The 16,277-nt window shown below is 37.5% G+C and overlaps 1 protein-coding gene across 2 annotated transcripts; it reads left to right on the top strand.

Moving 5' to 3' along the window:
• Positions 1-9,190: 9,190 nt before the first annotated feature.
• LOC127959908 (zinc finger Ran-binding domain-containing protein 2) lies at positions 9,191-15,000 on the top strand. 2 transcript variants are annotated; one of them, XM_052559343.1, is made up of 10 exons: positions 9,192-9,464; positions 10,036-10,088; positions 10,220-10,328; positions 10,848-10,930; positions 11,040-11,116; positions 11,198-11,344; positions 11,516-11,652; positions 12,008-12,067; positions 13,762-13,914; positions 14,129-15,000. In XM_052559343.1, exons 1-10 carry the CDS (start codon positions 9,409-9,411, stop codon positions 14,181-14,183), a joined length of 930 nt encoding a protein of 309 aa, XP_052415303.1. In that variant the 5' UTR covers positions 9,192-9,408; the 3' UTR covers positions 14,184-15,000. The 2 variants fall into 2 exon arrangements, with proteins under 2 accessions (XP_052415302.1, XP_052415303.1); XM_052559342.1 differs by having other exon boundaries at positions 9,191-9,464; positions 13,762-15,000.
• The last annotated feature ends 1,277 nt before the right edge of the window (positions 15,001-16,277 follow it).

The following is a 16,277-nucleotide window of genomic DNA, read 5'->3' as shown; positions in this document are numbered from 1 at the left end:
AAGGAATAAAATTTAAAGAGAAAACGGCCTTTAAAATATGTATTGTCTTTGAAATCTTTATAAAAGTTGAGACTTGTCCACACCCCTAAAACGTCTTGTTCAAACACGGGTTTAAAGCACATGTCTATGTCACAATGTGGGAAGATTTGCATAATGCCGGCCAAATGTTCACACAAAGAAAGAAGGTGTAACTTTATTGTTGCTGCCACGCCACCATGTTGTGAAGACGCTATGTGTTTCGTTGCAAAAGCAAAAATACTTTGTTTGGCCCTCCAAAAGTAGACACGACTAGAAATCAGTGGTTAAAATGTATTCACAACACTGTTCCAGAAGAGTTCAACCCAAATACTCAGACATGTGGAGCACATTTTAAGGAAGACTGTTCCCTGATCCTGGGAGAGTTGACTACGATGCTGGCTGTTCTGACTCATAGTCTGTAGGTACGTTTAAAAATTAAATTAGAGGGTGCAGCCTTTGATGTAAGACAGAGATTGTAATTTGTATCTGTGAAGTACAGTACAGACCAAAAGTTTGGACACACCTTCTCATTCAAAGAGTTTTCTTTATTTTCATGACTATGAAAATTGTAGATTCACACTGAAGGCATCAAAACTATGAATTAACACATGTGGAATTATATATGGAATTATATACATAACAATAAAGTGTGAAACAATTGTAAATATGTCATATTCTAGGTTCTTCAAAGTAGCCACCTTTTGCTTTGATTACTGCTTTGCACACTCTTGGCATTCTCTTGATGAGCTTCAAGAGGTAGTCACCTGAAATGGTCTTCCAACAGTCTTGAAGGAGTTCCCCGAGAGATGCTTAGCACTTGTTGGCCCTTTTGCCTTCTGTCTGCGGTCCAGCTCACCCCTAAACCATCTCGATTGGGTTCAGGTCCGGTGACTGTGGAGGCCAGGTCATCTGGCGCACCACCCCATCACTCTCCTTCTTGGTCAAATAGCCCTTGATGCCTTCAGTGTGACTCTACAATTTTCATAGTCATGAAAATAAAGAAAACTCTTTGAATGAGAATGTGTGTCCAAACTTTTGGTCTGTACTGTATATTCCCAGTCATATTCCCAATTTTGAGCTTACTAGAGTGATTATGAACATGAAATCATCCAGCCATGCACTCACAGAAATATAAATAGGAGGGAAAACAAAGGCCAAATTCCTTCAATCATCCATCACAATGAAAACAAAAAATATATGTATACTGTATATTTCTGATGTGCAGCAAAAGATAACTGAGCTTCACAAATTAGAAAGTGACTTTAAGAAAAGAGCTAAAGCTAGAATTCCCATTTCCACCATCAGGGAAATAATTAAGGATTTCCGATGAACAGAAAATGTTACAAATCTGCCTGGAATAGGACATGCGTCTATATCGTTCTAATGCATGGTGAGGAGGAGAGTTTGAGTGACTAAAGACTCTCCGAGGACCACAGGTGGAGAATTGCAGAAAATTGAGTCTCAGGGTCAGAAAACCTTTAAGAAATAATAATAATTCAAACAGCACCTACACCACATGTTGTTTGGGAGGGTTTCAAGAATAAAAATCAAGAAAAAAAAAATGCTCTCATCCAAAAACAATCATTCCTCAGCATATTCTGTTGTCAAACACGACTGGAACTTCAAATGGGACTGGCTTCTATGGTCAAATGTAAATAAACAATTAGCATTTTAGATGGGTTTGGGATAAAAACACAGGGATAAAAAGTACCCCATGTGTACAATGATATATACTGCTGTATTTTTAATGTGGGCCTTTACTTCTGCTGGAGATCCTGGACATCTTGTTAAGATACATGGCATCTTTGATTATATCAAATACCAACAGATAAAAAAAATCTAAAAAAGGTGACTGACTCTGTCAGACATCTTATAATGGGTCATGTTTGAATTTTCCAACCGGACAATAATCCAAAAACAAATCTTACAAACAACACAAAAGTTGGTCACTGGGGACAAAACCAAGCTTCTGCTACAGCTATTCCAGTCCTCTGACCCTAGAGGAGTGGGGTGAACTGAAGAGGAGAAGCACTGTCATGGAGCTGGGAACCTGAAGGGTGATTCTGGATGAAGGAATTGTCTCTGATCTCTTGTCAGCAGTCTCTAACCTCAGCAGGCATTATAGGAGAAAAGTCAGAGCTGTTTTTATGCCGAATGGAGGTTTCAAAAAGCACTGAATAAAAGGGTACCGTTAATTCTGTCCAATGTGTATTAGAGAAAAACATTTATGTCATAATGATATTTCTCTCCATTTTAAATCCTTATTCTGCAATGAATGGTTAGATTTATGTGTTTTTTTTAATAAAAGATCAAAATGATTAACAATCCAGATTTATTTTCACAGCCTTCTTTGATCGTATTTACCAAGGGTGCCAATAATTCTGACCACGACTGTATATTGACCTGTATCGATCCACCATGTCCACCACTACTAATCAGGACTGTGTTTCACAAAAGCATTGTAAGCCCAAATTGATCATAGCTCCATTGGTGACAATGGTTCTACAGTCAACTTAAGCTTACAATGCTTTTGGGAAACGCAGCCCAGTGTGGTCCTATATGCGAATTCATGACCTTGTCGCCAATGTATAGCTGTTTTTGGTTTAATGCAATGTCATTGTGTACATACACTGATGGCACTGATGTTGTTAACCATGCACAATGCATTGTGTATTTGTCATATGTCCTCCACGTCCAGGAGCTACAGTGTACTGTATGTGTCGAGGGCAGAAGATCTCTTAACAACAGCTGTATGAGATGACAAGGAACAGAACACTGATGGCTCTATCGTGAGCCAGCTGTCCCTCAAAATCTTCAATCCCAGTGTCACTGATGTGCTGTTATATATCCTCTGCTGTGGCGTCTTAAGGGGTCACCACGCTCAACTGCACCAGCGGGGCTTTATCCAGCTTAGTAAGTCTAAAGTAATGTTTTCACTGTTTAACAGTCTACAAAATTGATGATGTTATCGCTTGGAAGCTCTCAGGAAAATATTAATTAGATATATGAAGATATTTATCAAAAGTTGAAAAAGTGTTTTCATTCCGTGATCTTCTTCAAAGCAATTACCCGACACTATCCAAGTATGATACCGATAAGCATCTAGGTTGTTGAATGTATTAACTCTATGAGTGTCTTGCATTCAAAGCAGGAGTGAAGGATTTATTCTACTGACACAAGGGAATCAATTTGCTGCCAGTTTCATCCATTATGTTAATATGTTAAAGTGGTCATTTGGTCTTCAGAAGCAATAGTGTTCAAAGAGGAGACTAGCAGACTGACGCCAGGGCTGGATAACCAGACTGTTGTCTGCCTCCATGCCCCATCCACAGGGTAAAAGCTGCTGGATACGGGGGAAGGTGGCTAAACTGGCTCCAATTTAACGCCTCATTATGCAAATTGATCATCTCAATTGACCATCACTCTGGTAATGGCAGGGCCAGACTGCAGGGGAGTTGAGATATTCCTCCAGAAAACATCAGTTAAATGTCCTGAGAGCTAAAAATACGATTTGGATGTGAATTGAAGGAGACGCTCTGGATGGTTTTCAATGGGGCATGACTATGCAGAGTGGCAATGAGGCTAAGTTACCTCAGTGACCTGATGGGTAGAAACCCTGAAATGTCACCTGTAATTTAGTTTTAAAGGACAGCTTCGGCAAACTCTGCCGTTAAGTCTCAGCACCTAGTTGTTGAGCCGGTGGTGCTTTAACCAACTGCTGCGAATCAAGATGACGTGCAATTGTGATTGTTTGCATGCGATCGCAAGCACCATGTGGATGAGCTGGCTCTGTCAGGGCTTAATTGCATTGATTGGCCTGGCCAGCTCTTTCTAATCTAGGATTATTATGATACATTAACAGCTGTGACTTGTTGTTTACAAGGCATTTATCAAGTGTTGTCAGTATAATGGGACAAATTCCCACCTATCACGTTTAACACTGACTGAATCAGCCCTGTCGGATCCAGATGATGAACCAATCTGGAAAAAAAAAGACTTAACTGGGAGCCTTTAGACATTGCTACTTCATCCTGAAATGATCTGTTCTAAATTAGGAAAACAATTAAATCGTTTTTCATATTTGATTGAAGAGAGAGAATGATTTTATGTATGGTTTACATAATTGATGTGGGTGCATGCACTGAACGGACTTTTCAAAATATAATGTGGAGTACATAATCTAATTCAGGTTAATGGGCTCTCTGAACCTTTAATGCTACAATGGACTATGGATTTGTATGTGCAGATGTCATTACGGTGAAATATTCTTCATGCAAAATTACAGTTAATTCATCTGAGAATAGTATATTGTTGCTAAAAGACATTACCCTTTAAGTGTCAGTGTAATATTTCTCAATGTAATATAAGTGAATCATTCAAATGAACACTCGTTAAAAAAGAACTAAGGATTTGAAAAACATATGTTGTACCAGACAGAGCGATGGATGAAGAGAGAAGGAGGTTGCCATGTGTCAATGTGTTCCCCTAGTTGTCTGAGTGAGGATGCTTCATATTCCACCATATCGATTTTCCTTTCTTTTTGTAGTGGTTCCAGAAAGTGAATCATTCCAATTACACAAGAACTTGTGTGACAGCTCTGACAGAAACATTTGAATTATGACTGCAGTCGATCCATTGGCCTTGTTTGGGAACGAGAGGTTTGGATATTGCATTTTGTTCAGTCTCACAGGCACGAGGGCACATGCAGTCATAGGAGATTGCCTTTCAATCTGTAAAATGCTTTATCTGTGCGACACTAGATCTGATTGTAGAACAATAGCTTTATACAGGTGGGAGCATTCTCTTCACATTATATTTTTCTAGCCATCAAATGGGGCTGAATTTTACACGTGGGTGTCACGAAAAAATTTGACACACATTGAACAAATATTATAATAGTAAATTGTAGTTTTTATGGTTTCTGACATTTTAAGATAGAAATAACTATGTTTGTTTATCTGATGTGATTTGAAGATGAAATAGCATCTAGAAGATTTTTCTTTCTTTTTTTTTTTTATACAAACTAAGTAATATAAATTAAATATATAAATGTGTCATTGGGGGAATCTGTTATCACCATATCAAAGTAAATCTTTCATTTCCATATATTTTATACTATGCATTGCCCTTCCCCAAAAAAATATATTCTGAACAAGTAACTTATCTGATGCTGACGTTTTAAAATAAATCACGTTACTGGGGTTTAGTTCTAATGATTGCTCATTTAGATCAGATCGCACAGATACCAAAGCAGAATTGCTCTTTCTCACAAACAGGTATAGCAGAATGAAAGTGTATTTTACCTCACTGGCCATTGCAAAAATGAGACAAAAAAAAAATACCAATACCAATCTGAATCAAACAAACGAGTGCACAAGTGATAGCTTGCTACCTAATGAGCCACTGAAATCTCTTACCTGTTCAGCCAAAAAAGGCCATCTGCATCAGTCTTTAATTCCTTCAGCTGTCTGATTTTTTACCACCTTTTAAAAACCATGCCAATATTTACTCTCGTTTTAGCACAGACGTCTGTCCCTTTCTTTCTTAATTGCCAACTCCACAGTTTGAGGTTTCTTAGTTTTGACAACAGGTGTCCTAGATGTTAATTATGACTACCATGTAGAACTTTACCGACTAGAAACAGACATCCATCTGCATACAAATCCTCACTCTTCGTTGTAAACAAACAGCATCAGCTGCAGTTTGAGTATGCGCCTGCACATATACAACAGGACGTTTGTGCTCAATGAGACCTCAATGTATTGTCAAAGCCATAAATATTAATTTGGTCTTGTCTGTTAATGTTTTATTAACTTTTAAAAACCAGCAGCCTCAGATATGCAGTGTATGAATTGTCAATAAGGGCAACGTTTTCATTTTTTTAAATGTTCTTCTTCTTTACTGTTCTACTGAAGAAATTTCTTTTTTACTTATATCTTGGACGGCCTGAAGGTGTGACCACGATGTAACCACGAAAAGACTAATGGCATTATACTGACAAATTACATCAATTTTCCACTGAGTCGTACCCGACACCTCAAATTATAAATCAATATTATAAGCTTGGCCTTGCAAATCGAATGTAAGGAGACAGTTTCGAACACTGATGTACTTGCTCAATGTACCTGCGTATAATCTTGTCATTTTTAATATATATTATAAAAGAAAGTATAGTTTAGTGATGGATACGTGTGTCAGAAACCTTATGACCCATGAATTTCTGGCCATTATTTTCTCTATAATAAATAAGATATATAATAAAGATATTATTTAAATAAATAGGAGCTCACCTTTTTTCCACCTCCCATATAAAGTAGTACTGTTATGACATGGAACTTGCAATTTCCTCACAAGCATTATGTTAAAGTAGGATGCCTTATCTTATGTAATGTCACATTACGTTACTCTGTACATGGCATTATTATCCGTATAGCTTTCGAGCATGAGGTCACCTCTGAGAAGAGAAATGAAGACATGATAGCACTCATCTAGATAGAATATTTATCCAGTGTCGCTGTCCTCCCTCTGACTTATTCAATGCACAAAAATCCATTGCAATGGATCCCCACTGCGGATGACCTTCTGAATGAGAAGTGCTCCCATGCATTGACAATGAATATGCATTAGAGAGATTACAATGAGGTGACAAGGCAGGAGCTCTCATCCAAATACCAGCACAGCTGGCAGGCAGCTTTCCTGAGCTACTCCTAGCCTCTTACATAAGAGCACAGTAAGCTGACAAACCAAAAGATCTCTGTTGCTGTTCTCAGCTATCTCGCCTTTGATTCGACAAGAGCAGCTGCACATAGAACTTCCTTGAACTGCACAATGAAAGGAATCATTTATTGTATCGGTGCGTGTTCTGTTATTAGCTTATTATGACGGTTTTAAACTGAAACGTCAAAGTAATACATCCCCCTTCTATCAGGAATAGCTACCACCATCTGTCAGACCCAGAAATCCCTGGTGGCTTCATATAGGGATTTAAACCTCTGTTGGTTACCTTTCACTGTCAAAAAATCACCTGAGTGGAACATCCCAAGGATGACCAGGCACTATAGACTGAACAGTGCCATTCACAGGCCCAAAGACTTTTTGGCACCCATGATTGATTATTGGTGTGTTAGTTGTGTTGACAACACATTATCATTGATTGTTTAAAAGCACTATAGGTGAGTGGAGGCATGAGGATGGCAAAAAGTGCTGCAAGAGTATTTTGAGCTTTTAAATAGTGAAAAAAGCACTCTCGGAAGAGTGTGTTCTTATGATTCTACCGATGAATAAATGTATTATTCATAATCCAAGTTCTTGTTTTCATTTCAATGAGCTCCTGCAGAAATGTGTATTTGTCATTTTTTTTTTGCACACATACACAGAAAGCTAATCTTAATACATTTACATATCTTTTCTTGGCTGGTGCTATTTTACGAGGTCAATATAAGGGAGTGAGCTAAAAAGGTGTAAATGCTAAATAAAGTCTGCTATTACGGCTTTTCCATTTATATGACTTTTGCATTCATTTATTCAATGTTTATAGGTAACATTCTTCAAAAAACTGTCCATCCAAAAACGTGTTTATGTAAATGACCATGGTAAAATGTGGGCATCAGATATTTTTAAACATCTCCACTTGAAAAACAATGTGGGCATTCTGACTCATCAGATATGCACCAGCTGTGCAAGAGACCTCTGAAACAGCATGAGTTTGGCAGAGAATGGAGGACAGGCTTAGCTTGGTGAGCACCAGCAAGGATGGGTCCTATCTAAGTCCCTGCAGGACTGAGAACTCGCAGTGGGAGGGATGTCTCAACTCCATCTGGCCCAGCAACGCGTGTGCCTTCATGCCGAACCGAACCAAGGTCTGCAAAATGTTGGCACAACGTGTGAGGCATTGCATAAGGTTAGCATTGGAAAGTTAAGATTCAGAGATACGTCACCATATGCCTGTAGATATCTGCATGCCCCTCACATATGGCAATGGCATGTAGGTCTGTGATTTTTACTCTTTTCTGTGATGCATGTGTAAATGTTAACATGGGAACAAGCCTGTAGTGAGCAGAGAAGTAGATGCTGCCAAATGTACGAATTCTCCAGGCTGGTGTGTGATGAACACAATCTGCCATCTAGTGGACACATTTAAATCACAAGTGAGAAAGTGAAACCTTAAAGAGATTAAATGTGTCTAGATTTATTCAGTATGTTATGGAATGATTTTGGCTGAACATTTCACACGTTGATTTTGTGCACAGGAAATTGTATTGTTTTTTTTATCATTATGTTTACTCAAGATCATTTTAGATTAATTTTGAAACCTATAATTACAGAAAACTGTATGATGGACATTTGTGTCCTTGATGTGTTTTCTTTATTTTCAGAATAAAATTTAAACAAAAATGAATTATACAATTGTTTATTTTGTTACCACATACATTAAAAGAAGTGAAGTCTTTGCTAACATTATTTCTTACTTTATAAAGATTTATAGGCTATACACACCTTATAAAAAAATTAATGTTTTAACATCACTGACGTATATAACTTTTTTGGCAGCTAATGTTCTTAATAATTTTACAATTATTTACAATTATGTAATACCTCTTGAATAGGCCTATAGGCTGGCTATACCTTCTTATGACATACCTCTAATTATGTTATAACTGAGATTATTATCTAAATAGCTTTTATTTATGCCTATGGTTTGATTTTATTTTTATTTATTTTTTATAATAGCTTATGTTGTAATTAGTCAATGGTTTTACTTAGCATGTGCATATACAGAATAATATAGGATTGATAAATAAATGCTTACTGCATTTTCTGTATATTGCATTTGGGCAAAATATTTTGTCTTATTTATATTGACTTGTTTTGTTTTATTTTTTATGCCTATAAAAAATAAATGACTCATAATAAAATTATCCAGGAAATTAAGCTGAATATGTTTGGTCTGTTTTCATCATCTGTTTGAATTGTCACACGTAGTTTAGATAAATTTAATACTTTTATAAATCAATCTAATTTGATTTCAATGCACGTATGTAACGTTAATGATAACTGGAGCTACTGCTGCATTACAAATTTATGGCTGTAGTTCAAAACCTAGCGAGCCGCCTATCTAGACAGCAACACTCGACGTCTGGATTCCGCGTATCATGGGCAAAACGCGCCTACGTAACGAGCCGGTTAGATAATGAGACGCAACCCGTGTGTCTTTCAGTGTAGCGCACGTATCTCTGCATACGCTCTTTAAAACTCAGTAAAGTGTTGTTTTTGCCTTACTTTTAGGTCCAAACGCTAATATTTGTGTAATAAATATATATATATCAATACTCATAAAGAGTTCTCAATTTCTCTGGCGGATTTGTGGCGGGGGCAGCTGAGAGGACGAACATGTCGGGAAAGAGTTTTCGCGTTAGCGACGGAGACTGGATTTGTTCTGATAAAAAGTAAGACTCGCTGTATAATGCCTTATTTTAAAGCCCAATAATTAATATAAGCATGTATTTGCATTACTTATAAGGTTACCCTTTTTGAAATATTCATGTTGTCTGAGATAAGATCACACGTTTCTTTTAGCATAGCATTTGTTAGCTTTAGCACACGGCCATAGTGTGTGTGAGTGGGCCTGTAACCGCTATTAAAGGCGCGAATTTCATTTTCTTTTAACGTTACCAAAATTAAACAATATATTATTTCTTTCTACTGGGACACTGGTAATGAAAGACTCTCATAATTTTTATCTTAGGTTAATCGATTAACGTTAGCTAGTCAGTAGCCCTGTACACGAGTCTGCTAAATCCAGACTGCTAACTTCATTAGTAGTTGTAACTGTTAATGCATTGGGCTATTTGAAATGTTCGAAAAAAACTATAATACATTTATTTCAGTGGTTGTACCAGTGGAACATTCCACTATTTGAAAATTTCAGTGAGTTGGCCTGTTTTGTGTGTGCATAAGTGTTGACTGAAGCTTATAATGTCTAGAGACCTAACCAGTTTTGCTTTTGTAATATCTTAGGTGTGGAAATGTCAACTTTGCCAGAAGAACGAGTTGTAACCGATGTGGCAGGGGTAAGGGGGTTTATTGTTTGTCATTACTTCTGTATATTATGGGTGTGTCACAAAAAGTGGCATCAGTACATGCACCATGCTTACAGTATTTTTGATCAGTCTAAACTAATTAGACGTTTTTCTCGAAACAGATAAGACAACTGAAGCAAAGATGATGAAAGCAGGGGGAACAGAGATTGGAAAGACCCTGGCTGAGAAGAGCAAAGGTCTCTTCAGTGCCAACGACTGGCAGTGCAAAACGTGGGTATTGCTATAAAATTACTCGTCCAATGTGCATCATAAATACTTTTAAAATTATTAATATCACAAGAAGTATCCGTTCAATACAATATTAGGAAGTGAAATGTTTCAACCAATGTTTCAGCATTTCTTTAAAATTTGTTTCAGTGATATTAAAGGAAACCATTCCTTCCGATGTCTTCATATTTTACTTTTAATTTGAATCCCACACTGTTCAACCTGCTTAATGGAGCAGAATAAATGCACATAGTATAATGATATCATGTCGTGAAGAGCATTGAATGGGACCAGTTCACTTGAAAACGTTGAAGTAAAAAATAAAAAGGGACGTCACAAAGCTTTTTGAGCAGTGCTGTTTAAAATTCAACCACTTTTCTCTCTTTGGCATTGAAGTTGTGGATGTGGAGTTGTAGTTTGTAAATAACCCAAGGGCCCTCTTCTCATTCGCTTGCTTATGAATTTGAGATCCTAATATACCAGTGTTAATAATAGCTGTACTTGTTCTTGCTTCACATCTAGTTGTGGCAATGTGAACTGGGCCAGAAGATCAGAGTGCAACATGTGTAACACCCCAAAATATGCCAAACTGGAGGAAAGGACAGGTATAGCTTTGTCTTTGTTGAAAACGGAATGTTAACGTTAACTTATTTCTGTAGCGACTGCAACCTTATGAGTTTTTGTTTATTGTCGTATGCTTGATGCATTAAACAGGATATGGTGGAGGTTTCAATGAGAGAGAGAATTTAGTTTACAATGAGCGAGAAGAGTCCGATGGCGAGTATGATGAGGTCAGTACACACAGATGGCATTCTCACAATACGTGTTTACTAACACTACTAAACTTGATTTGTAAACCTTTTTATGGACAGTTTGGGCGCATAAAAAAGAAGTTTCGTGGAAAAAGCAAGCAGGACAGTGACAAGAAAGAGGAACCAAAAAAAACTGTTGTTGAAGATGAAGACGAAGAAGAAGAGGATGATGATGAAGAAGGAGACCTTTCAAAATACAAACTTGATGTAAGAGATTTTATTCTGTAGTTCTATGTTAGTGGTTCCATAATTTTTTGCTTTCAGAAACCTATAGAATGGATAATCGCAATATGATGCTATGTAAAAGAATCTTTGGCGCTTAGATATATGAACCTACCAGCTCAGTTTTTGATGTGCTTTTGATCTTAATCTTGTTAGGATGATGATGATGATGAAGATGAGGCAGATTTGTCCAAGTATGAATTGGATGCTAGTGAAGAAAAGAAAGGGAGTCGCTCCGGCTCCTCGCGGTCATCCTCTCGCTCGTCCAGTTCAAGTTCCCGGTCTAGGTCCAGGTAAAAGGGTACAGGTCAAGGGTAACTCCAGGCAAATGTCAGTATCAGCTCAAATCTTTATTCAAATCTCAACACATAATTCTGTTTTAATGTTTAATTTTGTTCTCTTTGCCTAATTTTTTTAATTGCCTATGACAGTAAAAAATTAGATGTTTACTACTGTTCAATTTATTAAATAAGTAATTCATGCCATCAACACAACTTTACAAGTTTTTTTAAAACCTTTGAAAAAGCAAAAGCTGATTTTTTTTAACTCTTATTTTTCTTGGTTTTTCACCAGAGGATCTTTAATTTTCATGGAAAAATTGGAAATTTGTCGTGTTTTTTTGTTGTTGTTGATGTCGGTGTTTTGCAGATCCCGGTCCAGGAGCTCATCCAGTTCCAGATCTCGTTCTCGCTCCAGGTCCAATTCCAGGTGAATGAGGTCACATGCCCTCTCCAGGAGAGAGTGTGTGTATAAACAGCCAGTGGTTGTTGTAGTGAACTCTTTGCCCTTCTGAATCTGAACAGAAGGCGACTTTTGATCACCATAAAACAAATGATCTATAAAATGAGGGAGCAATGAGATTTAGCTTAATCTCTTTTGAGAATGTTTGATTTATTTATTTTTTTGTTCTTAACAAAGGGTGCTTTCACACCTGCCTCATTTAGTTCGGTTGAATCGTACCAGAGTTCGTTTCCCCCTTTGGTGCGGTTCGATTGGGCAGGTGAGAAAGCAGCAATCGCACTCGGGTGCGGACTAAAAGCTAAAAGCGGACCAAACAAGTGTACCGAGACCTGCTTGAAGAGGTGGTCTCGGTATGCTTTCAAACGAACTATGGAGCGGTTCATTTGTGGTGAGAATGTGATCCGACCTCGAACAGACCCAACTGCAAAAAGTACTGATCATTTTTGGACTAAACGCATTTTGCATTATGGGATGAGGAAGTGTTTGTTGACAGTTTGCACTTTAGCATGGCAGCTCATGGACAAACTTGGAGTAGTGAGGAGGTGCGGAGCCTCATAGAAATTTTGTTAAATGACCATGAGCATGTCAGAGTTAAGAAGAATTAATGCACGCCTCCGCTTAAAGTTACCAGCGACTCCCGCTCGCCGTTTGCACTGCAGTGCATTAGAACATTGTTTTTTTTTAAAGCCGCATCTGCGCTTCATTATAGAAATGTATTTTTTGCATATTGTGGTGTATACAAACAATGTAATAGATTATGGCCAGGGACAAAACAAGCCCATGTTGTCGTGTAGTTGTGTTGTCTCTGTGTTTTTTGCTGGCTTTTCCTCTTATGTTGGAATTTTCCGGCACGTAAATTCTGACCAATCGAAAAGCAGTTTAGGAAATACATCATGGCCAATGAGTGATGTAGATGTTGTCATGTGACTGCATTTTGGTTCGTTTCAACTGGTATGGACCAAAGCAATCAGTGTGGTGTTAAAAGGAATAGGGGTGCTCCGATCACGATCGGCTGATCGTTATGCGCATCTCGTCAGTAAAGCCGGTTTTCTAATCAGCGGTTAGTCAGTGCATCTTCTCAGTTAACATCGGCTCTGTGTAGTAACAGCTGCTCTATGTGAAATCACGCACCTGATGGAATTAACCGCTGATTAGAGAACCGGCTTTACTGACGAGATGCGCATTAACGATCTGCCGATCGTGATCGGAGCACCCCTAAAAAGAAACCAAAAAATGCACTGAAAAATGCTACAGTGTATAATTGTTTGCCCTTGGTTCGGACCAAATGAATCAAACTAGAGATGTGAAAGCCCCCAAAGGTGTCGAGAACTTTTTTGTGCTTGTTTAAAATGTTTTGGAGCTGTTGATTGTACACTGTCCCAGATCTCATTTTATCTGGTAACACCTTGACATCTAGCAGGCAATTAGGGGTGTAAGTTGTACTGATTATCTTCTTATGGGTTCAGCTTTGTTCTTCTGAAAGTTCAGCTGGTCAGGCCTGCAGTTTTGGTCTTTTTAAAGAAGTTTTAGTATTTACTGTATTTCGAGACATTGGGGAATGTTTTTTTTTCCATTTCAGTCCCTTTGATAATGTTATTATAGTAATCTGTGCAATGATATTTGTTGACCTCACGGGAATGCTTATTTATCCCCTTTGAAAGATCCAGCTCCAGATCAGGAAAGGGCTCTGCTTCCTCAAAGAAGAGGTCTCGCTCCCCTTCATCATCGCCTGAGGGAGGCCAGAAGAGGAGTCGCTCCAGGTCCTCCTCTGGTGGCCGCAAAAAAAGACGCTCCCGATCGCACTCGTCTGAAAGGTTTGGTGTAACACATGGTGGCCTGGATGCCAGGCGTCCTTCTGCATTATACACAGGGCTCAATGATATAGCAGTACATTTTTGAAACAACGGGACAAAATTACTCTTTTCTCTGTGCAATAAATTTTTTTATGCTTTGTTTTGACTGCAAGAACCAAATCACTTAATCGGTCATGGTCTTTCTCTTTGTCTCTTTCTTTCCATCTCTTTGTAGGCGCAGAGGCTCATCTGGATCATCCCACTCTGGCTCAAGCTCAAAACAGAAATGATTAACAAAAGAAACAAATCTTTCTAAAACTGCATGTTTTTTTTTTTTCTTTTTGCAACTACCCAACTGTTTGAATTCACATTGATTTCTATGAAGACAAATACTAGCGCATCTGTTCACATAACCTCTTAAAAGTTCTCTGACTTTTTTTTTTTTTTAAACCTCTAGCCAAATCTCTAAACAGTATAACTCAAGATGTAAAGTCTTTAGTGTCAGTGGGTTTATAGAAAAATAACATCAAGTCTGTGACTATAAATGGTGCATATCTTCTGAACATCAACCATTTTGTTGGGAAATTATGCAAATTATATTACTACAGTAGTTTTATTCAACCATTGTCATCAGAATAACCAATTCATTATCAAACCATTTATGCTGATTTCAGAAGTGCCCAGATGCTGGTTTTATAGTTCTTTTATATGAACTGTTGATGGCTTAAACATTACTTAATCAACAATGCCAGCGTATTATAGAGAGCTTTTTCTCTGAGGCATAACATTGCCTTGTCTAATTGTGTGCGTTAAAGGTAAGTATGTTTTTCTATACTTGTAGAGATTTCTTTTCTCTTTTTTTTGTGTTATAAACTTAATTTTATGATCTATCATTTGTGGAACTAAGAAACTGTAGATGACTCAAATGACTGATAGCATAAATTACTGGATTGTTTTTTTTTTTTTTCTTCTGTGGTTAAATCAAATTTGGAATATGTGAAATAATCACCCTCCTTCTTCCAACATACAAAATAAGAAAATGTTTTACTGTTCGTTAAAATGACATAGAAGTGTAACCAACATGAATAAACACTTGTTAATCTGAAACATTTGTTCATATCTTTCCATGTTACTGCATACTCTTTCCTACGTGTTCCATCTGTTATTTAATTATCTTGAGATTTTTTTTATATATATAAAACCTAAAAAGGCCAATTTTTTTTAACAATACCACACTGCTACTTGTGGAAATTCCAGCGATGTTTGTGAAATTATGCATTCATCAGAAACCTGTTCAATGCGTTTCTTTCCTCGTCTGCTTTATAAAGTAGAATTTTATTAGTCGTGTATGAGTTACTAACCAATGCTGATGAACACGCATAGACCTGCACTGCAGACACTAATGGAAATCGTTTATAAAGGAGTTTTACAAGCGCTAGGTGGCACTTGTTGAGTTCAGTCCCATCTGAGCTGATGGTTTGGGGGTTTTCTTAGAATAAAATATTAACTATCCCTTGTTTGAAGATTTTTTGTGATAAATATGACCGAATCATTAGTGTTTTGTTTAATATGATCAGCGATAGTTTAGTTAATTCTAAAATCTATTTTAAAAGTATATCTACTAAAAGGCAATATTAGCGCACTCTCGTTGCAACGCTTGTTATCAGAATCAGAAGAGCTTCACTACAAGTATGTTTACACAGGAATTTGACTTGACAACAGGAGCTTCCAGTGTAGATGAAAGTACAACATAGTGCAGACATACATAAGAATAACACAGTAGGGATGTAATAAAACAGCAATATAAAAAAAACATTAAATTATGTACTATATATATATACATACATAAATAGAAATATAGGGTAACATAACTTTAGATAAATGTAGCAGGTAGCCTATGTTATTAGTGTGCAGATATGTTATTTACAAAGTGTGCAGTTTAATATAAATATGTCGGATAACTGTGTTAGTTGTGATGGACGTTGTGTAAGTCTGAAGATTAATCGTCAGGTTGAAGAAAGCCTGCAGGGGAAAACAGTTTTTGTGCCTGGCTGTTTTGGTGGTCAGTGCTCTGTAGCGCCGACCAGAAGGAAGAGAGAGTGGGCTGGGTGTGAGGGGTGAGGGGGTCAAGGTGATTTTTAAGCCCTTTTCCTCACTCCGGAGATGTAAAGATCTTGGAGGCTGGCCAGAGGGGCACCAATAATTCTTTCAGTTATGGATGAACACAGGACAAACTCGATGGCAGAATAGAACTGTTTCAGCTGATCCTGTGGCAGGTTGAATTTCCTCAACTGGCGAAGCAGCTACATTTTGGCAAGTCTAAATTCCTACAGTCATACTAAAACGGATGTGTTCCATTTGCTTGGGAATGTAGAGCAGGAAAA

This window comes from Carassius gibelio, chromosome B6 (genome assembly GCF_023724105.1).
Source record: "Carassius gibelio isolate Cgi1373 ecotype wild population from Czech Republic chromosome B6, carGib1.2-hapl.c, whole genome shotgun sequence".
In the NCBI taxonomy this organism is placed as follows: Eukaryota; Metazoa; Chordata; class Actinopteri; order Cypriniformes; family Cyprinidae; genus Carassius; species Carassius gibelio.
This window is presented reverse-complemented; position numbering and strand designations above follow the sequence as displayed.